Here is a 24,008-nt window from a genome sequence, read left to right on the forward strand (position 1 = left end):
CAAACCAATTAGCTGGAAGGAAAGAAAGCTCAATCAGTTTATATTTCAGTAGGTTTGCAATTTTTAATGTAAGACTAGAATTAGCAATACCTGTCCATGTACTATAGCCTGTTAATAACAATTTCCCTCAATGTGGACCACACCTTGCCATAGGGGAAAAGCTTGTTCTGCTCCAGTGACCCTGAGAACTATGCCAGTGTGAGTTTTAACTCCTGATAGGGCGACGCAAATTGGACAGGTCAAAGGGTAGGGAGCAGACGTAAAGAAGACCGCTGGTCCTCCAGCTTGGGGGTGGAGCAGTAGGCCAACAACCTATCCTTATAAAAGAGTTAAGTTATAGAAACACAAGGTAGCCATTCTGGCAAACAGCATGATAGAGCGGGATGGAGGAGCCTTGTCTGTGCCCTAGATTGGATTATAACGTTGCCTCTGATAGAAAGCTGGTTGGGATGGCCTAAAGAAATCCAATGTAAAAATCTCCATAATATCATCTGATTTACTGTCATTAGCTGCTGTCTAGTAAACACCCCATATTTTATGTACAGAATTGGTACTGTATTTTCTCTTCTTCATTTTCTTTCACCTCTCCATTATCATGCAATCTCTTGTTCCAAGTCCTATAGCTTCATGACCTTTGTTTTCCAGAACAGGACCTTTTACAAAACAGGTTCCAATCAGGTCCTCCATGTACCATAGGCTGTGTCTGCGCTAGTAACGGAGCTGGGTTCAACATATGGGGCCTCAATCTGTTTGACACCAGTTTAACTCCATTGACTTTAGTGGGATTGCTTTAAGGAAATCAGTCCATCCCTGAATAGAGTTGCAGAGGAGTTAACTCACTGAGCTTATTCACAATCCAACAATTCATGTGACATAGTGATCACAAGTTAATACATTCCTTAAAACCCCTATGCAAAAGTAACAACGTGTATTATTTAGGGCTCTGGCAGAGAGTTGTCATTCAAATTCCCACAGTAGCATGAGGAAGATTCAGTCTATCTGTGTCACTATCATCTACACGTACCATTATGATTCTTCACCTCACGAAAGCTCATGCTCAAATAAATTGGTTAGTCTCTAAGATGCCACAAGTACTCCTTTTCTTTTTGCAAAGACAGACTAACACGGCTGTTACTCTGAAACCTGTCATTATGATTCTGTCTGCATTGCAGTTTTAAATTGCTATTCCTTAAGGAAACGTGCATAACTTTAATTGATTTTCTTTACTTCATTTTATGTTAAGCATTGGTTTCATATAATATTTGCTTGACTGTTGTACTTAAAACACCAACTGTTAGACGAGAGAATTTTGACTTGTTTAGAAAGTATTAATGTATTTGCCACCTGGGTCAAAATTTTATATAAACTATTTCTAAAAAATGTTCTTTTAACATGTGATTACATGTCATCCTTTCATCAGAAAGAGAGAAAACACACCATACTTGGATAGGTGCTGGATCCTGCAGTTTGGTCTATAGAAGTACAAAACCTAAATTTGGGGTCAAATTTGAGCTGAAAGAATTCCTTTAAAATAAGCCTCTGATTTTAGGAGGTTTTGTTATACTTCTATCGTTCATTTTAATACTTTTTTAAAAAATACATAGTTTTTTCTACACTTCATACAAAAATGTTCTATAGTTTGCCAACCTCAAGCAGGGTGGTTTAAAAATTGATGATTTAAAAATTAATCATTAAAAATTTATAAATTAATACTTTTAATTAAATCAGATTTTGATGTTATTTAAATTATAATCTATTTTTAAAATAAACCTGTTTAAAATTAAATCTGAATTTAATACAAAATATGTTAAGTCCTACACTTATTACAGTCTCTTAAAACATTTAAATAAAAAATGAATATGCTGAATCCATGAGCCTCTCTCAAAACTTTGAGTTAAAGCCTGCTTTTCTATACACAGAAAGAATCCGGGGGAAAACATCCAACTTTTGCGGTCAGGCATTCTAAATACGGCACAATGGGTTGTGTACTGTATTAAGGGCTTGTTTTGCTTAATAAAAATAAATGTTATATGCTGTTTTTGTGTGTTTAATTAAATTCCGGTTACCGTCCTAATGTTGCTTGACACAAATCATGAGCCAAAAGTTAATTATCTAGTAAATAAGCAATATATCATTCACCACTTTCTAACATATGAAAATTGTACCATTAATTAATAAGGATCTGAAAATATTAAGCTACACAACTGTATAAATGAACATATATAACTATTGTGTACCCTTCTAGGCAGCAGAAAGATGTACCAAACCTAGTGCAAAGGCTCTTAGTTATAAATCAACATGTTTCAATGGTTATACAAACCATTGAGAATGCACCTTTCTTTAGAAAATAAATGAGGTACAAATGGAAAAGCTGCTTAAAATCAGTGATTTAAATCAAAGCTTTTCACTTGGTGACTTAAATCATGATTTAAATGGTCTTGATTTAAATCAATCCACCCTAACCTCATGCATTCAGAAATCATGAATGAGGCCTCGAAAATCATGAGACTGACTTGAAAATCATGAGACTTTTAGAATGATATAAATTTGGGGTATATGCTTTCTGGTGTTTGAGCCTTTAGATTCATATTTTGTAGCTTTTCTTCACACCCATGAGGACTAGAAACCTACTTAAAAATAAATAAATAAAGCTGAGATTCTCACATGATCAAATGAATCCAGAAGCTGGAGCTTTAAGAAAAAACAACAAATACCACGAGACACTAAAGAAAATCTCATGAATTGACAACACGGGTTCTGACTCTTCCTGACACACAGTTACAGTCTTCATTATGTAAGGGGACTTGCCCCCTTACTAACATTCAGTGGGGCTCCCAGTACTAAAAAGGGGGAAGGGTTGATGGGGCATCAGGACCCTGAGACTGACAGCCCCCAGGAACAATGGGGTGAGGCCAATGCTCCACGTCAGCCTGAATGACAGGGCAAGCAGGCTAATCAGGGAGTCAGGAGGCCAGGGAGGTCCTGTCTTCCCTGTGAGCTGGAATTGCCTGGGTCAGACAGAGTCGGGCCAAGCTAAGGAGAAAGCAGGGGCCCAAGATGAGCTGGGGAGCAGAGCTGTGCCAGACCCAGAGGGACCAGAAAAGCAGCCCAGAGAGAGCAGACCCTGTCCTGGGAGCAGAGCTGCAGCCCCAAAGCCAGAGGCACAGCCCAGAGAGAGCAGACTTTCCCTGGGAGGAGAGCTGCAGCAACCAGAGCCAGAGGGGCCAGAAAAACAGCCCAGGAAGCAGGTCAGTGCTGGGAGCAGTCACAGAAGCAGCCTGCAGAGCAGACCTGTCCTGGGAGCAGAGCTGCAGCAACCAGAGGCAGAGGGGCCAGAGATGCAGCCCAGGGAGCTGGAGGCAGAGCAGCAGTAGCAATGCAGAGACCGAGTGGTGGAGCTGGGGCTGGAGCAGTCCGGAGCTGGGTGCGGTGAGCAGCTGAGGAGAGCGAGGGGGACCCTGGGCAGCAGGCCCAGCACAGGGAGACGCCTCAGCCAAGAGGCTCTGCAGGCCAGGCTTGTATTGTAACCCCGACAGGGCGGGGGCGACACTGGGAAGAAGGGTCCTACCACTTAGAGCCTGAGAGCGTGTGGCCACCACCAGAGCGAGTGTCCAACCCACAGCATCCCTGCAGCACGGTCAGGGCCTGAGCAGGAGGCCTGGGACGTACAAGGAACAGACTGTGAACTGCCCGGACGTTCCAGAGACACTGTTTGTGATGTTCCCTGCCACAGAGCGGGGTGATGTGTTTCCTTTAACCTTTCCCATTATTCCTTATTCTTTTTAAAATTAATTATTGATTAAATAACTTGCTTTTGCTTTAAATTGTATGTAATGGTCAGTGGGTCAGAGCAGTGCCCAGGGCAGAGAGAGTACCCCAGAGTGGGGACAACCTAGCCCCTGTCCTAGACGACCACAACAGGGTTGGGGGGTCGAGCCCCCCAGGAATCCTGGGCCCAGCCTTATCGGGGTTATGAGGACTCTGCCAGACAGGAGAGTGGAAGGGGAGTCCTCAAGGGCAGGGAGGCCACTGGGTAAAGGAAGTGGGAGCGAGGACTCAGATCCTTTCGCTAGCCCACTTCACCAGGGTAGTGCAAAAACCAGGAAAGTTCCCCACAAGAGCGGGACTATTCCCCTGCTTACAATTCCCAGATATAGGCCCCAGTTCTTCAACTGGCTCTATGGGGGTAGAAGGCCCCACAGGTGGTCTATACTATGTTTTTAAATTCTCATCTGATGCTTATTATTTGGTTCCACTTGTTTATCTTTTGAAAGACCATCTACATGTGGACTACTGTGTTAGAAAAGCTCAACAAAAATAAACGGAACCCGCTCTTTCTACGCCCAGACACCCCACCTGTAATTCTTGCAACACAGACAGGGCGGCATTGCACTCCTGCATGAGAGCAGAAACGGACCAGGGACAAGAAGTGAAGCTGCCAGGCCTATAAGCCAAGAGAAATCCAGCAGGGAGGCTGACCCTGCAAAGAGCCAGCCAGAAAATATATTTTACGAAGGCCTTGCCGCGGGAAGGATTTCAAGGTGGGAGCTGGAACCGAGGAACAGATCTCTCCCACGCAGGATTTTTAAGCTGGTGGCATCTCTCTCTAAAGAAAGCTCATTCGCCCAGCACAAAGCGTTGTTTTCACCGGGCTGGGGCTGCAGCCCTGGGGAGGCGGGAAGCAGCCGCCGCCGCCTTGGCTGCACCGGCCCCAGCGCAGAAGGGCGGCCAGGGCGCCTGCCGCGGCGGAAGCAGTGGGAACCAGGCGAGGTCACGTGAGCCATTTCAAATCGCCGCCGGCCGAGCGCCGCTGCGCGCGCGCGCCTGGGCCGGGGCGCGAGGCCGCTCATCCCGCCCGGCGCGGGGACGGGCTCCTTCTGAAACCGAGCCGGGGCGGGAAAAGAAAATCCGGTTTACGTTTAAAAAAATAATAAAATACACCCGTCCCGCTGCATTTCCCAGGGTTCCTGGGGCTGCCCCGTGCAGAGCCCCCCCCCCCCCGCCGCCCGGGGGCCGCGCCGGCGATCGGGTAAGTGCGGGGTGTCCGTTAGCGGGGAGCCCCCCCCCCCGAGGGCGGCAGGGCGGCAGCCGGCGCAGAGCCGGAGGCAGAGAAACCCCCTTTGCAGCCCGCCCGGCTCGCTCGGGCTCGGCGAGCCACCGAAACCCGTAAAAACAAACGGCGCCGGGCTCGTCCAGGGGTCTCGGGCTCGAAGCGCCAGGAGGGGCCCATCACCCCCCGCTGCGCCCGCCCCCCGCTCCGCGCCCGCCCCTGCCCGCGGGGTGCGGCAGGGGGCTCAGGGCAGGGTAGGGCAGGGGGTTGGGGTGCAGGAGGGGTGCAGGGTGCGGCAGGGGGTTGGGGTGCAGGAGGGGTGCAGGGTGCGGCAGGGGGTTGGGGTGCAGGAGGGGTGCGGGGTGCGGCAGGGGGTTGGGGTGTAGGAGGGGTGCAGGGTGCGGCAGGGGGTTGGGGTGCAGGAGGGGTGCGGTAGGGGGCTCAGGGCAGGGGGTTGGGGTGCAGGAGGGATGCGGGGTAGGGAAGGGGGTTGGGGTGCAGGAGGGGTGCAGCGGGGGCTCAGGGCAGGGGGTTGGGGTGCAGGAGGGGTGTGGGGTGCAGCAGGGGGCTTAGGGCAGGGAGTTAGGGTGCAGGAGGAGTGCGGGGTGCGGCAGGGGGCTCAGGATAGGGGTAGGGCAAGGGGGTTGGGGTGCAGGAGGGGTGCAGCAGGGGGCTCAGGACAGGGGGTTGGGGTGCAGGAGGGGTGTGGCAGGGGGCTCAGGGCAGGGTAGGGCAGGGGGTTGGGGTGCAGGAGGGGTGCAGGGTGCGGCAGGGGGTTGAGGTGCAGGAGGGGTGCAGGGTGCGGCAGGGGGCTCAGGGCAGGGTAGGGCAGGGGGTTGCGGTGCAGGGTGCGGCAGGGGGTTGGGGTGCAGGAGGGGTGTGGGGTGCGGCAGGGGGCTCAGGGCAGGGGGTTGGGGTGCAGGAGGGATGCGGGGTGCGGCAGGGGGCTCAAGGTAGGGGTAGGGAAGGGGGTTGGGGTGCAGGAGGGGTGCAGCGGGGGCTCAGGGCAGGGGGTTGGGGTGCAGGAGGAGTGCGGGGTGCGGCAGGGGGCTCAGGATAGGGGTAGGGCAGGGGGTTGGGGTGCAGGAGGGGTGCAGCAGGGGGCTCAGGACAGGGGGTTGGGGTGCAGGAGGGGTGCGGCAGGGGGCTCAGGGCAGGGTAGGGCAGGGGGTTGGGGTGCAGGAGGGATGCGGGGTGCGGCAGGGGGCTCAGGGTAGGGGTAGGGAAGGGGGTTGGGGTGCAGGAGGGGTGTGGGGTGCAGCAGGGGGCTTAGGGCAGGGAGTTAGGGTGCAGGAGGAGTGCGGGGTGCGGCAGGGGGCTCAGGATAGGGGTAGGGCAGGGGGTTGGGGTGCAGGAGGGGTGCAGCAGGGGGCTCAGGACAGGGGGTTGGGGTGCAGGAGGGGTGCGGCAGGGGGCTCGGGGCAGGGTAGGGCAGGGGGTTGGGGTGCAGGAGGGGTGCGGGGTGCGGGAGGGGGCTCAGGGCAGGGTAGGGCAGGGGGTTGGGGTGCAGGAGGGGTGCGGGGTGCAGCAGGGGGCTCAGGGCAGGGGTAGGGCAGGCGGTTGGGGTGCAGGAGGGGTAGGGTGCGGCAGGGGGCTCAGGGTAGGGGTGGGGCAGGGGGTTGAGGTGCAGGGGGCGTGGGGTGCAGCGGGGGCTCAGGGTACGGGTAGGTCAGGGGGCTGGGGTGCAGGAGGAAGTGCGGGGTGTGGCAGGGGGCTGGGGTGCAGGCAGAGAGCTCAGGGCAGGAGGTAGGGGTGCGGCAGGGGGCTCTGGGCAGGGGGTGCGGGGCATTGCAGGGGCTCAGGGTGGGGGTTGGGCTGCAGGAGGGAGTGCAGGGTGTGGCAGGGGGCTGGGGTGCAGGCAGGGGGCTCAGGGCAGGGAGTTGGGGTGCAGGGTGCAGGAGGGGTTCGGGTTCCGGCCTGGCACCGCTTACCTTGAGTGGCTCCGGGGTGGCAGGGGTGCGCACTGAGGCTCCCTGCGTGCCCTGGCCCCGGCCCCGTGCCGCTCCGGGAAGTGCCGGGCACCGCTTCCTTGCAGCCCCGGCCCATGGGAGCTTCAGGGGAGGTCCCACAGGCAAGAACAGCTCACGGAGTTCTCTGCTCCCCCTCCCCTGGGGCCGCTTCCCGGAGCAGCATGGGGCCCTCAGCACCACAGGGTTGGCAAATCCGCGGGCCGGATCCAAAGCCCTGAGGGGCTGGATCCGGCCTGGGGCTGTAGTTTGCCCACCCCTGGCCTGGAGGTAGGCTGGGGATGTGGGGGCGGGACACGGGAAGCTTGGTGGGCCGCAGGAAAGAACCCCGCGGGCCGCATGTTTGTGACCCCTGGGCTAGTTCCCCTTTGTCTGGGAGCTGCAGGGTTGCAACGTAAGGAGAAAGAAACATCGTGTGAAGCCAAGTCAGCAGCGCCTGCTGTGCTCGATGCCTGGGAGGGGGTCTGTGAAACTCTCTGGTGTGTGTCCTCCCCATGCCCTATTTGTAAATCCCAAATATCCAAAGCTGGGGGAGGAGTTAGTGATTGGGGAGGGATCCAGAGTCCTTCTGAGGGCAGCACCTGGCAGGTTAAATGTTAGAGAGATCTTGTTAGACTCATACGACTGGAAGGGACCTCAAGAGGTCGTCCAGTCCCCTGCACTCAAGGCAGGACTAAGTATTGTCGAGACCAGGGGTCCCCAATGTGGTGCCCACGGGTTCAATGGCGTGCGCCCGCAGGATGCTGTGCCGCCGAGCACGGCCGCCAGAGAAATGGCCGCCAAAATGCCGCCGAGAAGCGTTGCCGTATTTCGGCGGTGACGCTTCTTTTCGCTACGACTTCTCGGCGGCATTTTGGCAGCGGGGTGTCTGGCGCCCGCCACAGTCTTCTGGGAATAGGAGTGTGCTGTTCCCACAGAAAGGTTGGGGACCACTGGTCTAGACCATCCCTGACAGGTGTCTGTCTAACCTGCTCTTAAAAATCCCCTATGATGGAGATTCCACAACCTCCCTAAGCAATTTATTCCAGTTCTTAACCACTCTGACAGGAAGTTTTTCCTAATGTCCAACCTAAACCTCCCTTGCTGTGATTTAAGCCCATTGCTTCTTGTCCTATTCTCAGAGGTTAAAAAGAACAATTTTTCTCCCTCCTCCTTGTAACAACCTTTTCTGTACTTTAAAATAGTTATCATGTCCCCTCTCAGTTTTCTCTTCTCCAGACTAAACAAACTTCTTCAATCTTCCCTCATGGGTCATGTTTTCTAGACCTTTAATCATTTTTGTTGCTCTTCTCTGGACTTTCTCCAATTTGTCCACATCTTTCCTGAAATGTGCTCTGCAGAGCTGGACACAATACTGCAGTTGGGCCTAATCAGCACAGAGTAGAGCGGAAGAATTACTTCTCGTGTCTTGCTTACAACACTCCTGCTAATACATCCCACAGTGATGTTTGCTTTTTTTGCATCATTGTTGCACTGTTGACTCATATTTACCTTGTGGTCCACTATGACCCCCACATCCTTTTCTGCAGTACTCCTTTCTAGGCAGTCATTTCCCATTTTGTATAGATTAAGAGCTATCTATCATCTAACACTTACATAGATCAAGATCTCTCAAAAATATGTCTATTTTGGGTCTTCTAAGTCCATTTATATGCCTCTGTCTTGGGCTCCCATTATGCTCCAGAATTAACTGCGGCAGGGTTAGCACAATTCAAGGACACCGTTTACACACAGTCGCCAACTCTGGAAATCTCTCCATGTGACCAGACCCCAGTCCTGTCCCACTGACATCACAGCTGGTTGTAGGATCAGGGCTATAGTTTGCTCCCCTGCAGACTGCAAAGTGAAACTCAGTCTTAACCAAGCTTCCTGATGCAGCTGATTCTGACAGCAGAGATGGGTGGCGATCCTGGGAGTAGATGTAAACGTGGGGACCCTGGTGCCAGAACAGAGCCCCACTGGGCTTGTGTGAATTGGGAAAATGAGTGGCCACTTGACCTTGAATGAAAACAACAAGGAGTACTTGTGGCACCTAATAGACTAACAAATGTATTTGGGCATAAGTTTTTGTGGGCTAAAACCCATTTCAGATGCATGGAGTGGAAAATACAGTAGGAAGAGATATATAGCAGTACATGAAAAGATCAGAGTTGCCTTACCCAGTTTGAAAGCATCTCCCATTTTTTGAGCCCATTGGTTTAAATAGGACTCGAAGAAGGTCCCGAGGAGGGCTGCCTCTGGGATGCTTTGTTTTGTTTATATATGGTTTAGTGAGAGCCAGTTTCTTCCATACAGTTCTGCCCTGGTGGTGGGGCTGCTGCTGGCTGGGAGGCTGGACTGGCTCTGCTAGAAACCTCTGCAAGTTCCTCTGGGAAACCTGAGTCCATGCAGGTTAGTGCACTTTGTGGTGGTTTTTTGGGGAGAGAGATCCCCAGATCTCACGTGGTGAATGGAAATAAGTATGATCCCTTTCAGTTCAATGAGAGGTGTAAGGTGGCTCATTTACTGTGGGGCAGGCGGGGCGGGTTGGGGGCCCTGGCCCACCATCACACCAACAAACTAGGTTTTATAAACATTCCAGACTGTCAAGATGAATGGGTGGATGGAAACCTGGACTTTGCTGTTTGATGCTGGAGAAAATGATTTTTTTTCCCAGAAAAGGCTGGGTTAATGGAGCCAGAGTGCACGTGGAAGGCTCTCTGCAATTGACTCCACTGGAAACCTGTCTTTATAGGACAGGAAAACTCCATCAAGAGCCACACACGAAGACTGGATTTGTGTTACACCTGCAGCGATTTTGGTGTCCGTTCTCACTGCCTGGGAAAGGCAACGTTAATTATAGGACATGGGGATGTGTAGGCTGTAGGGAAAAAGAGCTGATCTGGTGTTTTTGGCTCAGAAGCGTTTGCGTGGGAGGGGATAATGATAGAGAAGCATTTCCCCTTTGGAAAGAGTTTTCCCTACAACTGCAGACTTTATTTTCTGAAAATATACAAGCACTAACTCACTTCTCTCTCTTGCTCGCTCTCTCTTAGGGCTCTTCAACCATGGCGTCTCAGGAGGCTGTGGATACATCTTTTTTCTCCCTAAGTGGTGTTAGAGAACGGATGAGGGAGAAGAAAAATGGTGCTTTAAAGACAGCAAAGCTGAATGCTTCCCTTGTATCAAAAATCAAAACAAAAATAATAAGTGAGTGCTTGCTTGTTTTTTGTATTACGCAAGCACTTAGGGGCTCGTATCAAGATCAGGTCCCACTGTGCTTGGTGCTGTCCATGCATGTAGTCCTTGCCCCAAGAACTTAGTCTAAATCTGGAAGAAAGTATTTTATAGTTGGGGAAACTGAGGCACATAGAGGCTAAGTAACTTGCTTAAGATCACTGAGGAAGTCTGGCAGAGCTGGGAATTGAACTCAGATGGCCCAGCTCCTAGTCGAGTGGCTTAACCACAAGACCACAATTGAAGAAGGCCAGGCTGGATTAAGAAAATACTGCAAGGTTTAGAGGGGAAGTGAAGGCAGCTGTAAAAAATATAATTAACAAATGGAATGAAGGGGAAGTTGATAGTACTGAGTATAAATCGGAAGTTAGGAATTGTAGAAAAATGATAAGGGATGCCCAGGGACACAAAGAGAACTCGATGGCCCTCAGAGTTAAGGACAATAGGAAGGAGGTTTTTTTAATATATGAGGAACAATAAAGAATCTTAACAATGGTATTGGTCCATTACTAGATGGAAATGGTAGAATTATCAGTAATAATACAGACCCATGGTGTGATTCATGCAGGCAGCAGGGCCTTGGCTGGTGTAGATTTATTCTGGTAGCAGGAATAGGAAAGATTTAATGTAATATCCTACTTTTATTTTGCCTGTAGACAACTCTTCTATAGTTAAGGTCTCCTTAAAACGCAATAATAAAGCTCTGGCACTGGCCCTCAGTGCCGAGAAGGCGAATAGCCAGAGGCTCGTCTTCGAGAAGATGTTACTGCAGAAAGAAGTGGAGCAATGTCACTTCCAGAATGCTACGCTTCGGCAAAGACTGTATTTTCTGGTACTGTGCTAACACTTGAACTTTGGTTGTGGGGCAGTCACAATCAGTGCTACCACCTCTGTAGAGCCTAGCCAGGAAGAAAAAGAATGTAACTTAATTTTTGCCATCAAAACATTTCAGAATTTATTAACCTATTTTTTTTAATCTTTTTAAAAAAACGGTCCAAACATAGTATCGAACCTGGGTCCCATTCTCCCTAGCAGCTGTGCAGGGAGACAGTTACAACTCTGTCCTCTTATGCGGTAGACTAAGCCTACCTGTTTGTCTGAACTGAGATACAACCCTGAACAGAGCAGAGTGATGACCCAGTTCAGGCACAGTAAGATGGGGTTAGGTCGTGTCTATACTGCAAGCACAAACTGTGTGTTGACAGTCTTGTAACTGGGTCCTGGATATTGTGGTTTAGTGCAGGTGGGCCCTTCATTGTCTTCAGTTGTCCCCAATCGAGATGCTATCTCAGGGGAAGATACTAGGTTCCTGAGGGCTTGTCTATACAGGGAAATTGCGAGCATAGCTGTAGTGGAATAATAATTCTGGTATAGCTATGCTGCTCAATTAAGGGCTTGTCTATCAGACAAGACATGCAAACTGTCCAGACTTTCTACTCAGGTGGTTGTATCCGAGCCCCTTCTATCAGTGGAGCATTTCCTAAATCTTCAGGGCAATCAAACCCATTCCCTCCCCCACCTCTTCCATCCCACCACATAGTGTCAAAGGCCTACCCATAATATGAGCATTTTAATTACATGATGATACTCCTCCCTCTCTTTTTCTCATATGATTTGAGCAGTGAAATAGGTAAGTGTTGCTATTTAAACTATAATCTGTTAGCACCCTTTGCAATTAATGGGGCTGTTCACCCCTCTCAGAGCTGTTGTTCCAGGCAGCCCAGGCTCCCTGCAAACTCAGGCATGCTTTGCTGCATTGGTTTGCAATTGGATCACATTTGATAGCTTTCCATTGTAACCAAAGTAGCCTGAGACTTATTACTAGTGTGTAATTGCTGGGAGCTTTAGTGTCTCATAGCATGCCCTTGTTCCCCCATCAGGCTGAGCGGCACTGCTTTCTGCTCCCAATATTAGCCTCTCTTCAGCTGTGTCTAGAGAAATTTTAAATTCCAGTCTTGTAAAACATGACTTTTCTGATACAGAATAAAACCCTTAAACAACTGGAAGCATTTCTGAATGGTAACCTGCTGACGGCCATAAAGATGAGCAGACCTTCCGAGGTAGGTGGTGGGGCTCCGAGTATTTGTGTGTGTTTGGGAAGGAGTGAAATATCTGTGGGTCCTGTCCAAGGATTGCTCCTCACGTCATCGTTTGGAAATGTTACTTGCTTACCCCACACAGTACCTTGATTTTAGCTATATGTTAATGTCAGTGACCAAATCAAAGGGCCAGGTTGCAGCCAGTAGCTCCCCTTGGCCTTGAGGTAGATTTTTTTTCCTTCCGTTGAATTAGTTCAGCTGAACTCGTTTAACTCTATTTGAAATTGCCAATTAATGCCAATGTGGGCACAGTCCAATACCTCTAGCTCAATTTTAGCGGGATGTGTTACAGCCCTAAAGTCTTTGAGGCCTGGTCTATGCCTAAAAATTGGATTGACCTAGATACTGTCACTCAGGGCTGTGAAACATGTCATGCCCTGTGTGATGTAGTTAGGTCAACTTAACCCCCCATTGTAAACCCAACTAGGTTGATGGATTTACTCCTTCAGCTGATGTAAGAGGTGTCTAGGCTACAACTGCAGCACCATAGTTACGCTGCTGTCCTATAGACATACCCTGAGCTAAGATCTTGTCTAAATGTACAAATTGTATCTCTATCCGCATAGTTGAAGTGGTCCAAGCTCCCTTAGCGTGGATGCAGTTATACATGTATAGCCTATTCCCATGCAGAAAGGGGAGTAAGCTATACTAGTATAAGGTGCCTTTATACTGGTATAACTGTGTCCACTCTAGGTTGTTGTAGTTTAACTATGTCGGCAGAATATCGTACCCCTAAGCGACATAGTTACACTGGTGCAAAATCTGCATGTAGACCAGGCCCATGTATATATCTAGCACCTTTCCAGGTTTGGCACCGTGGGGGAAGGCTGGCCATAGTCTACCCAGGCTCTAAGCTTCAGGCTCTGCTGATAATCCCAGAGGGCTGGTTGTTTGCTAAAGACATCTACCTCTATAGGGCAGGGACCATCTTTTGGTCTGTGTTTGTAGAGTGCCTAGCACAATGGGGTCCTGTTTCATGACTGGGGTTCCAAGGTGCTATGGTAATACAGATAGCTAATAATCAATGGTGGCAATATTTCCCATGTGGAAATTAGAAGTGCCATCATTAGATTTCAAAGTTGACACCCCACTGAAAAGGGATGATTCACAGACCCCTTGGAGCTGCTACAGATTCAGTGAGATCATATTGCGTCTGTTCATACTGGGAAGATACACTTCCCAGTTATAAAGGCTAGAAACTTTCTCGCCTGAGAGAGGCTAGTGCAGCCTCCCAGCGCCGTCTCATTCCTGGCTTGTTCTGTTTTACTTTTGGAGGCGGCAATTTTGTATGAGGGTCTTAAAATTTATTTATATATAGATTTTATTTTATATATATATAAAATAAAAATCCCAGTAGTAGCATTTTCAATGGCAGAATGCTCAAAAGTGTCTATGTACTATTTAAAGTGCCAGTGTGTAATTTCCCACGTGTTGGTATCCAAAAAAAATCCCTCATCACCTTCCATAAAACCAAGATGAGACCTTGTGCCGCTCCCACACAGAACAGTGTGCTTGTTTATTACAGAACCCTTAACAGACCGTGCCATTTTTCCACCCTCTAGTACCGTTCAAGTTCTCTGCTGTTAGCTGCAGGACAGCACAACAGCATCGTGGAGGGCAGCTGGACTGATGATCTCACAAATGCACAACTTGGGGTCTCTCCACTTGCTAGGTAAGCCTGAAAATGTTCAAATGAGGCTAAAATCATGTGTGTAACTTTAAACGTGTCAATTCAATCGGGCTGTCCATGTGCTTCACGTTCTATACGTTTCAGTGCTCTGCTGGATTGGGGCGTAGGTTTGTAAAGCACCCTGTATCTTTGCAGTGCTATATTAATAATAATAATACTGTCTATCTCTTGTATGGTGCTTTTCATCAGTAGGTCTCAAAGCACTTTTACAAAGGTCAGTATAATTATTCCCCATTTTACAGATGGGGAAACTGAGGTACACAGTGAGTGAGTGACTTGTCCAAGGTCACCCTGCAGGGAAGTGGCAGAGCTGAAAATAGAGTCCAGGTCTCCTGGGTCCCAGTTTAGTGCTGTCTCCACTAACCCCCTCTGCCTCCCTATGCTTAAGAGTAAATGCTTAGCAGTAACCCACGCATGACTACAATTTAGGTGCGTGTTTTGGGAAATGCCATTGCAAATGTGATCTGTTCTTAAAACAGTAGATCTGAAAATCTGTTTCTTTGTCGTGTCCCAAGTTCAGGTCCCTGTATAACCCCAGCACACTATCGTTTGAACCTGTGTTTTGGATGGCCCTGCTTCCATCTCCCTTCAGATTTTGTTTCCTCCCACAGAGGCTGTGCCCCAAGAGACACATGCTTTCCCACCTATGTGAAATGACCGCTCGGCACAGATCAAATTTGGCTACGCTGGTACACATTCCTCTTTCCTGAACGGTTACAATGCCGAAGCAAAGCACCTCTTTACCTTGAAGGACATGCTGAAGTGCTGTCCCAAGTCGGGGTGGATTTTGGTGCTGTCCTGAAGCCTGGAGATGGGTGATCTGCTCCGTTCCCGCTTTTCCTTTCATCACCTCTCTTTGCACTGCAGAATGGCAGCGATGCCGATGAGGGTCCCGGTGTGTGAAGTAGATGATGGGAAAAGGCGCCGAGGCAGCAGCTCTGCGGGTGTGCAGACGTTCCCGCTAGGGCTCCAGACATCCGTTCCAGAGCAGCCGGGTAAAAGCACAACCACCTCGTCCCGGCTTGTGGAGGAGCCGTTAGCAAGCCAGGAGAAAAACGGGCAGAGGTCGAGCAAAGGAGGTGAACCAGAACCTGCCTTTCTTGACTCTCATCTGATTTTTGGAGGTAAAGTCCATCTTTGTCTGGTCTCCTAGGACAACTGTTGGTGTGCTTTAGTGCTGGGCTGCAGTGCAATACAGACTGAACAGGTGTGCATTTAACTCGTCTGCTTGGACGCTGTGGCTGCATTGGTATCATGGGAATACTAGTGATAGTGTTGGAGCAAATCTGGGGCTGCCGAGGACACTGTGGTTGTTGCTGTGCTACAAACTAGGAACACCCCTGAACATCATGACTACAGTACAGATTGAGCTTTCCGAGGACTTTCAGTAGCAACTGCTATAGTGTGGAAGTGCTTAGAGAGAGAAGTGCGGGCCCATACTTTGGGATCCGACCATTTTATGCTAAAGAATCCCACGACAAGCAGTTCTGATCCTGGTTCACGTACTTTCCAGCCAGTTTATGACCATACAAACCACGAGAACGTTGCCTGACGCAGAAGAGTTGAATCTCTCTCGTTGACGTTGTTCCTGGTTTTGGCTTACTGACCTGTTATTTTTAAATGCTTCTGCGTGGGTGACGTGCCCTTTGTTACCATTCAAGGGTCTTGTTCCACCATAGGCTGGTGGAGACCAACTTTGCACTGCAGTGACACACAAAGGGTCCAGCTGCCCTGCAGTCGAGAGGCACAGCTACGCTGTGTGAGATGGGCACGCGGTAGCTTTGCTCAAACTAGCAGTGTTGTTGCAGCGGCGTGGGTAGTGGCCTGGTCTCGTTCCCCGAGTACATACCCAGGGCCCTGGGCAGGATTGTACTTGGCTGGGTAGCGTGTCAGGTCCGCTGACAAGTGCTGCAGTGGTATCTGAGTGCAGTGTAGACATAGGCTTAGTTAACATGTGTAGCAATATTTTCCAGCAACTGACTTTCGCCTGCTGGCTGAATTGCCTTGGATAATGAATCCTGGTGGTCTTCCCCCATCCCCTGTAGGTGTGTGCAGCGCCTAGCCCAATGGGGTCCTGGTCCGTGTGCTACCACAGTACAAACAATAAAACGTTCTGATCTGGATTTTGAACACCCCCAAATACCCGGCGTGTTGAGGTCTGGGATTGTGCTTTGGGCCATTCTCCTGTTTTGAGGAGAGCTAAATAAGCATCTCTGCAGCACAGACAATTTGCTGATTCTCCACTAGAAAAGCCAACCTTGTCTCATGAAAGAGATGCCACTGTCTGTCCTGTGGGGGTGCATGGTAATGTGAGAGTCACAAATATGAGTTGATGGGATTTTCTGGTGCTGCAGAAGGTGATTTGTTGTCTGCCACGTTTATTTTAGGATGATATATAGATATGTTTTTTTTTTTTTATTGTAGAATCCTCGTCATGCACCCCACAAAGTTCCGAAAATTTCCCAATATCTACTCTGGCTAATAATCTTTCTCTGCCGCAATGTGAGAAGATTACAAGACCATGTAGTGATAGTCTGGTACACCTGCATGGACACGTAACTGAAAGGAAGAAACGTGTCACTGTCTTTATGACGAGTACTCCATCTTCTGCAGTGGACTTTCACCTAGATACCAACTCAAATCGTGCCTCGAAATGGAGCGTTGGTGGGGACAGCTGTGCCAGTAAAACAAGCATGCCGATCAAATCGAGCTCTCTCCATCTCTTGGATTTGCCTTCGGAGCCCAATAGCGATCCTAAAACAGAATCCCCAGATAAAGGGCTTCCCTGTGACCTGCTGCAGCCTGAAGAGACTCTGTGCTATGCTGAAGTGGATCATAACTTCAGCCGAGTCGCTGAGTTTATTACATTAGAAGCCAAAAGTCAAAGTAATGGCCAAGCCAAAGCCGCTGAAACTACAGTTGTCAAAAAGGTCAGCAAAGGTAAAAAGAAAAGAGATGCACTTAATATCCATCCTAAAAGTAGTTTGGATGTACCTCATGAAGAAGAGAGCCCCCCGAGTTCTAAAAAGGTATCCAAGGCTAAAGGCTTGAGCGGGAGCAAATGGGAAGCCCACAAGCCCACATGGCAGACTCCCAGGGATGCTTTGGAAGAGGGGTCGTTACAGAAGAGCAGCGGCTGTGCTGTGGGACAAAGTGATAAAGCCAAAGATTGCAGAAGAATGCATGTGTTGAATGCAGGGCAGTCGAAGAAGGTGGAAAAAAGGGTCTTGTTACCACAAGAACTAAATAGAGAGTCTTTTGCTGAGAGACTGAGTAGTATGGAGAGCCAGTTCCAAAGTCCACGCTCTGCCTTGTTCAGTCATAAAGCTCCATTAAATGGTGGTGCTCCGCAAAGTCCACTGTGCTTGGAAAAACAGGGCTCCGGCATACCAGCTTTGCAGCAGGATTTGCTGTGTGCGAACGTGAAATCTACAAAACCAAAAGCAACCAGGAAGACCATTCGAATTAGCAGAGCAGCTGACTGTAGTGAGGAACATGTGCAAAGCAGTACCAGAATTCCAGAGAGCAAAGCTGAATGCCAGGCTAAAAAAGGGCAGAAAAGCAAGAGAAAAATGAGTAAAGAGGGCAACTTCAACACTCAGAGAAGTGAAGCAGAGAATTCTGGTCCATGTGTAGATGTGCAAAGTGTAAATAAAAGCAACGATAAGGATTCATCAAGCAATACCAAACCTAGCAGGAAAACGTACACTGTGTCTCTTTCTGATCTTACAGGGAGCTCAGTTCCTGTCCTGCCAGGTTTAAAGGGGGGTGAAATCACCCACTCTGAGCGTGTTCCTGAGAGCAAAACTAACAAGACCCAAAAGACTCAGAGAACTTCAGCTGTTCAGAGCAATAAAAAGTGGAGCAGCAGCCCCGTAGAGAAGGTGCTGGACGGAGTCCCCAGCAATATGAATGCCTTAAAGGAAGGGGCTGATTCCAGATCTAAGACTAAGAGAAAAACCTATGTTGTTAACCCTCCAGAAGCTCACCCTGAGGGCAGAGAGAGTTTTGCTTCTGAAACTCGAGGCGTAGCAGATTCTGCATTCAGTCAAGTTGATCCAGTGGAACAGAATTTTCTGCCTGTTACCATTTTCAAAACTGAGCCAGATTCCTACCTGGAGCCACCGATCAGTGAGCCAGATGGGACGAATTCCATGGTGGGAAATCCAGGCCTTATTGATTTCTCCTCTGCACCCTGTTCTGAAGTTTTGGCCTTCAGCCCCTGCAGCAAAAGTCTCCCACGCTTGGAGCCCCCAACTGCTGCAGAGCACAGAATTGCAGAAAAATCCTCCACTCTGCCAAAGAGCTCTGCGATCGTTAAAGAAAACGACACCGAGCAGACGTCGGGAGGTGGTTGTGGGCGGAAGAAAGCAAAGGCCAGTTCAAAAGACCCTTGCCAAAGCACAGCCTTGCCAGGAAGTGGTAAGTGGCGGGGTAGAGGAAAGGGATTATTAGCATACGGACAGTATACGGGAAAGGTGGAAGTGATTATATTGTAGTACAATAAATGCTCTGATCATTACTATTTAAAACACAGATTATGTATGAATCTTGGGTATTTTGTTGCCCTCCGCCATCTGAATGCTAACTGCAGAAAAATAAAAGTTCTACTAAGTTGTGGCCTGACTCAAAGCCTGTTGAATTCCTTGTGGGGTTTTCGATTCAGCAGGTTTTGAATCAGGCCACCAGCCCTTAGAAGACCTCACCGCTCCTCGATTTGGTTTCAGTGATTTGGGATTTTATTTATATTTTTGCAAGAGTCTCTGGATGCTGTTTTGGTTGTGGGTGGGGAAAGGCTGAGGACCACTGCTGTGGGGATTTGTTCCCTTTGCCTCTGATGTTGTGACTCTTCCTCTAGACTGTCTTGCAAGATGTTGAACACTTGAGCAGCTTTTAGGTGGAGAACAATATGAACTAGCCCTGATCAGTGCCTGCATTGTCTTTTTGCAAAGAGGATGCTACAACTGGCTGGGAGATGTGCTCTTGTATGTGTTAAACCTGAGTGGGAGGGTTCAGATCCCTGTTGTTGCCTAAAGATGTTTTCACTGCAGGGTTAACATGAGTTCCTCCTCTCAAGTTCGCCTCGCTTGAGTGAGAGTGGCCGCGCTGTCCAATAACATCTGAGCCCACCCCAGCACTGTGCTCGCTCCTGTGTGGCGCTGACTTATAGGGACAGGTTCTTTGGTTTGCAGGCTGTAGTAAACTGAGCTGCTCAAGGAATTCGTTCCCAGGGAATTGTTGGAAACCTTGTCTATGCTTTCTGGGCACAAGAGGAAGGAATGGGGGATGGCTGCCGAGAACCAGCAGCTTTTGAGTCGTGCTAGCCTGTGTCCACACTGCAGAAGTGGTTGTGTTAGCAGCTGACAGGTTGCACTGGCTGGACCGTTAGCCTGTGCCCCCTCTTGGGCCAGTCCACTCGAGTTAAAAGCACCAGCGCACTTGAGTTCAGGGTTTGTGGGTGTGAAGGGGACTCAAGTTAGGGGCATCATTTGAATTATAACTTGAGTTGGTTTTGCAATGAAGACAAGACCTGAGAGAGAGATTAGAGATGGGATGTTTCAAGAGAACTTTGCATTGGTTTAATTCCCCTCCTGTTGAAGTCAGTCACAGTGGAGTTAGACCAGGGCTGAACCTCACCCTCAGTTGGGCTAGGTGGGCTGAGATGTGAGCCCCTTCAGCCTAATGGGCCCTCAGATGATTCTACTAATAACCACGTTTTAGCCAGACCTCAGCTTCATCCTTAATGCTGGCCCCGTGCGAGCAATCGGTGCTCCTGGGAGCTCCAGTCATTCTTCTTGCTTTGTTTGGAAAGCAGCAGAATGCCAGCTTTGCTGGGGAGACGTTTCAATGTTTCTCCAACCAGGGGGAAAATGCTCCAACAACTTACCTCGTTTGCTTCCTGTTCTGACCCTAGTAGGGTTCTCCATGCTCTGGGTCGGTGGAACTATCAGGAGTTAATGGAAGCAGAGAACAAAGTTATAGTAATACGGGGTCTTTGTAGATTCTTCCAGAGTTAATCCAAGGGTTTAGCATTTCTGTGCCTCTCATAGAGTCTGTCCGATAGCTCATGTGCCCCAGTAAACACACACAGGATGGATCTAGCTGCTTTGACTCAGGGGTATGCTCTGAGGCCTTTACGGCAAACACTGCACTGAGAGGGATTAAATGTTGCTACAGAGTTTATTACCATGTCTCGTGCATTAAAATAAGAAAGGCATAATTTTGTGTAGAAATACACACAAACTCGGAGCCAGAGGCTGCAGACACACTCACTTGATGAGGGATCCTGCATCTCCATTCATTAGGTTCATTCTGAAATGCTCACGTTCCCCTCATCCAGATAACATGAACTCCACGTGGGTAGATGAGTCCTAGGGTTCAATTTTCGCTCCCCATCAGCTTTCTCCCAGTCTTTTGCATTAGAGGGTGTAAGGCATCTGAAGAAAGGCAAAGTTTAATAGGCCCAGTAGCTTAATTATGGCTAATGTGGGCCACTTGCAGCCCTCATTCCACTTGTATAAGCTCCCACTGATGATCTGAGGGGAGATGTGCAGTTATGGGAGAGGTTCTGTTACTACTGGTTACTCTGCAAAAAGATGTGGGTTTGTTTTTTTTTCCTGTAGCGTTCCAAAATCAGGCTGGTTTGAAAAGCAGAGTGTACTTTGCAAGGGTGTTTACCTGTAACTGGAGCGCTGGAAAATGGTGTTACACTGATTTCCTCCTCCCATGCCCCAGACTTGCTAATTTCACTTGGAAAGATTTTCAGTAGATGCTGCAGTTACATCCAGGTTACATAGTTAGCTCTGGAATTCTCCCAGCTAGTTCCGATATCACAGGCACCCTCGATCACACTTCCTTAGCTCCTACCCACCTGCTATGTCTTTTAGGGAATACGTTCTTTAGGGCAGGGACTGCCAATGATTTTCTGTATGTAAATACAGCCCTGCTGCTGACTGAGGCCTGTTGGCCCTCCCACAATGAAAAATTACAATAATACACAGTAAAAAACCTGGCCTTTGAACAATAATTCTGGTTTTGGACAAAACGGGGTGGAGAAACCTCCCAAACAGTCTCCTGTGTCTGGGGCTAAAGGGAAAGGTGCCAGATGCAACTTTCAGAGAACTCTGACCATACATTACTCATTCTCTTCTCCACTCGCAGGTGATGTCTCAGGTTCGATTTAAATGGGCTTTGTCAGGGAATCGGCAATATTTTGAATAAATCATTTCAAACGTCCCTGTCTTTACAGAGAACAAAGCCCTGCAAGATCTGACCAATGCTAGCTTTCGGGCATCCATCAGTTCAGGAGAGTCTTCGGCACGTCCGACCAGACGGAGGCGGGACCCGGCTTGCTACGCAGAACCGAAACTCAATAGGTCGGTATTTGTAACCCCCCCAGCGCCTCCCCTGCACACTGTTCTTGTTGAAATGAGCTTTTCCTGTATGCCGGCTGCCCCTACTGCTTGGCATGCCCTCCCCAGTCAGGTTGCTAGTCCTATTCCCTTCTCTACCTTCATCCAAATCCTTCCTAAAACAGCCTTTTGGCCTACAAGAAGTGACGGGGGAGCCAACAGAACAAAAACAAAATATGTATGTGCCTTAGGCCCCCGTCTGCCTAAACAGAACCTTACACTTGTGTGGAGTCCCTCTGAAGTCAGTAGGAACTTGCTGAGTTGAGAGTCTGCCTCTGTGATCCCTTTCCAGGATCAGGACCTTCCTGAGCAACTGTATGTCCTGTATCTGTTTGTGGCACCCACTTGTATCATGTTGAATTTAGGCCACAATCCTGCCTTGGGATCATTTAGCACAGATGCCTGTGTGGAGTCCTGTAGACTTACTGTCCAAGAGTTGATGTCTAGCACAACCCTTTGCTAGGTTTATTACTTGATCACTCACCATTATTTTTTAATTGCTGAAATTTAAACCACAACCCTGTACAAACCCATCCCTGGAAGTAAGAAATCTCTAAACTGTAATATTAAGTAGGCAGAGGAATAGTAGAAAATAAAATTCAGTTTCCTAGATATACAAGGACTAGGAACAGAAAGCAGCATTTGTACTTCACTGTATTCTGAGACATCCAAAGCATTTTTGTATATGTAAATTAAAGATATTACTACAAGTACCATTGATTCAGTCAAGTTCTCATTACGGGTGCATTGTTTTTTCAGTAAGCATACTATCTGAGTAGTTACAAAACAGTGGAGGATTTCTCTAAAGATGCTCTAAAAACTCAGTGCATCAATCTCTCCCGCATAGGGGCATTTTCCCATTGTGAGGGTACCTCTGTTTTGCATATCACCAGCTATCTTTAGGCCTTGTCTGCACCTGAAAGCTGTATGCTTTAACTATACCGGTATAGCCATAGACTTACTGCAGGAAGTGCAGGGCTTGAAACCCGGTGACCAAGGTATGCCCTAGCACCGGGAAGCAGACAGCCCTGCAAACGAAGCACAGAGGCATCTGAAACTATCTAAGTACTAAAACTAACCTAACTACTAAAATTACAGCAACTATTTGCACTAAAGACTGGATTAAAAACCACTAAGAGAAGGATTACCTGAGCAATGAGGGGTTCCAGGAACTGTCACAAGCAGTAATAAGGAACTGAAGAGGAGTGGGGTCGGCAGGGCCCTTTATACCGGCCTTATAAGCACACAGCGCTAGAGGGCTGGAGCCAGCCCACCAGATACCACTAAGGGAAAAAATTCTGGCAACTGTGCTCAGGGAGCGCACACACCTATGTTGGAATGGACATTTGCAAGCACTCGAAGACTGTTCCCTAGTATTTTATATCCGTATAAAGAACCTTTTTCTAGTATGTCTCTCTTCATTTTGGAGGAGGAATAAGCCTACACCAGTAAAAATCCAAGGTGACTTATACTGGTATAACTATTACGGTTAAAAAAAAAATCATGCCTCTAATGGAAATAGTCATATGTGGGTACAACTTGCAAGTTTAGAACAGCCCTAAGTTTGACTAGCACTTTAATTATTTGTATTATCATAGTTAGTTAATAATATTTAACTCTCTTTATTCTGCAGCAAATTGAGGCGTGGTGACCCCTTTACAAACACACAGTTCCTGCATTCCCCTGTCTATAAAACCAAAAGGAAGAAAATGACAAAAGAAAAGGAAAAATCTAAGAGGATCAAACAGGAAGAAAATGTCTTCATGAATGATCCACTGCAACCTACATAAATTGTCTGTTTTCAAAATGATTAGTAAATATTTTAATTTTTCTGTAGCTAAAAATCATCAGATATAACACCGCATCACACCATGAATCAATTTGTCTTGTACTTTTGCTGGGACAGTTTGAACTAGCTGGAGAACTTAGAAGGGAGTTTGAATAATGTATTTATTTTATTTTTATATTGGAATGCTAAATAAAGACCAATCATTTTACCTTCTAAAATTCACATTGATGATAGTGCCTTATGGCCCCTTTGCACCAGCTAGGCTGTACCCTGGCCCTAGGCCTACAGCTGGGTCTCCCAGTTCTCTGCTACTTGCACTGGGAGCCATTCCAGGGCGGGGATGGGGCAATGGAGGAAGGTGATGAGACCTGGGAAGATGTGGACAGGTTGTTCGTTTGCCCCTGCAATTACACATCCCTGTAGGGGCTGTAGTTCTTGGTGGGAGTAAGTTCTATTAAGATGGTCAATGAGCATTGGGCCGTCAATCTTTCTTTCTGGCATGGCTTCTCCAATGGGAAGGTTTCCTGTATATTTAGAATCCAGTGTTTTTTCATAGAATCACAGAAATGTAGGGCTGTAAGGTACCTTGAGAGGTCATTAAATCCAGCTTGCTGGAGGGAGTGACTTGGAAGGAGTTCTGCACTTGTGCAATAATAAGTAAAAGAGCTATCCGGGTAAAGCACTGCAGCATCCCTTAAAGATTATGAGTTTCCATTGACTTCCGTGGTTGTTGGATCAGGCCTTTCATACATCCTCTGTTGCTGTATGTCTGAGAGAGATGGATT

The 24,008-nt window shown here is 48.3% G+C and overlaps 1 protein-coding gene across 1 annotated transcript; it reads left to right on the forward strand.

Annotated features, from left to right (window-relative positions):
* The first annotated feature begins 4,782 nt into the window (after window positions 1-4,782).
* Window positions 4,783-23,441, forward strand: SGO2 (shugoshin 2). Its single transcript, XM_073306649.2, has 10 exons — window positions 4,783-5,029; window positions 9,313-9,408; window positions 10,053-10,206; window positions 10,890-11,065; window positions 12,216-12,293; window positions 13,895-14,004; window positions 14,890-15,146; window positions 16,447-18,444; window positions 21,272-21,398; window positions 23,068-23,441. Exons 2-10 carry the CDS (start codon window positions 9,403-9,405, stop codon window positions 23,222-23,224), a joined length of 3,063 nt encoding a protein of 1,020 aa, XP_073162750.2. The 5' UTR covers window positions 4,783-5,029; window positions 9,313-9,402; the 3' UTR covers window positions 23,225-23,441.
* Window positions 23,442-24,008: the final 567 nt, after the last annotated feature.

The sequence above is a fragment of the Lepidochelys kempii genome, chromosome 11, assembly GCF_965140285.1.
Source record: "Lepidochelys kempii isolate rLepKem1 chromosome 11, rLepKem1.hap1, whole genome shotgun sequence".
In the NCBI taxonomy this organism is placed as follows: Eukaryota; Metazoa; Chordata; order Testudines; family Cheloniidae; genus Lepidochelys; species Lepidochelys kempii.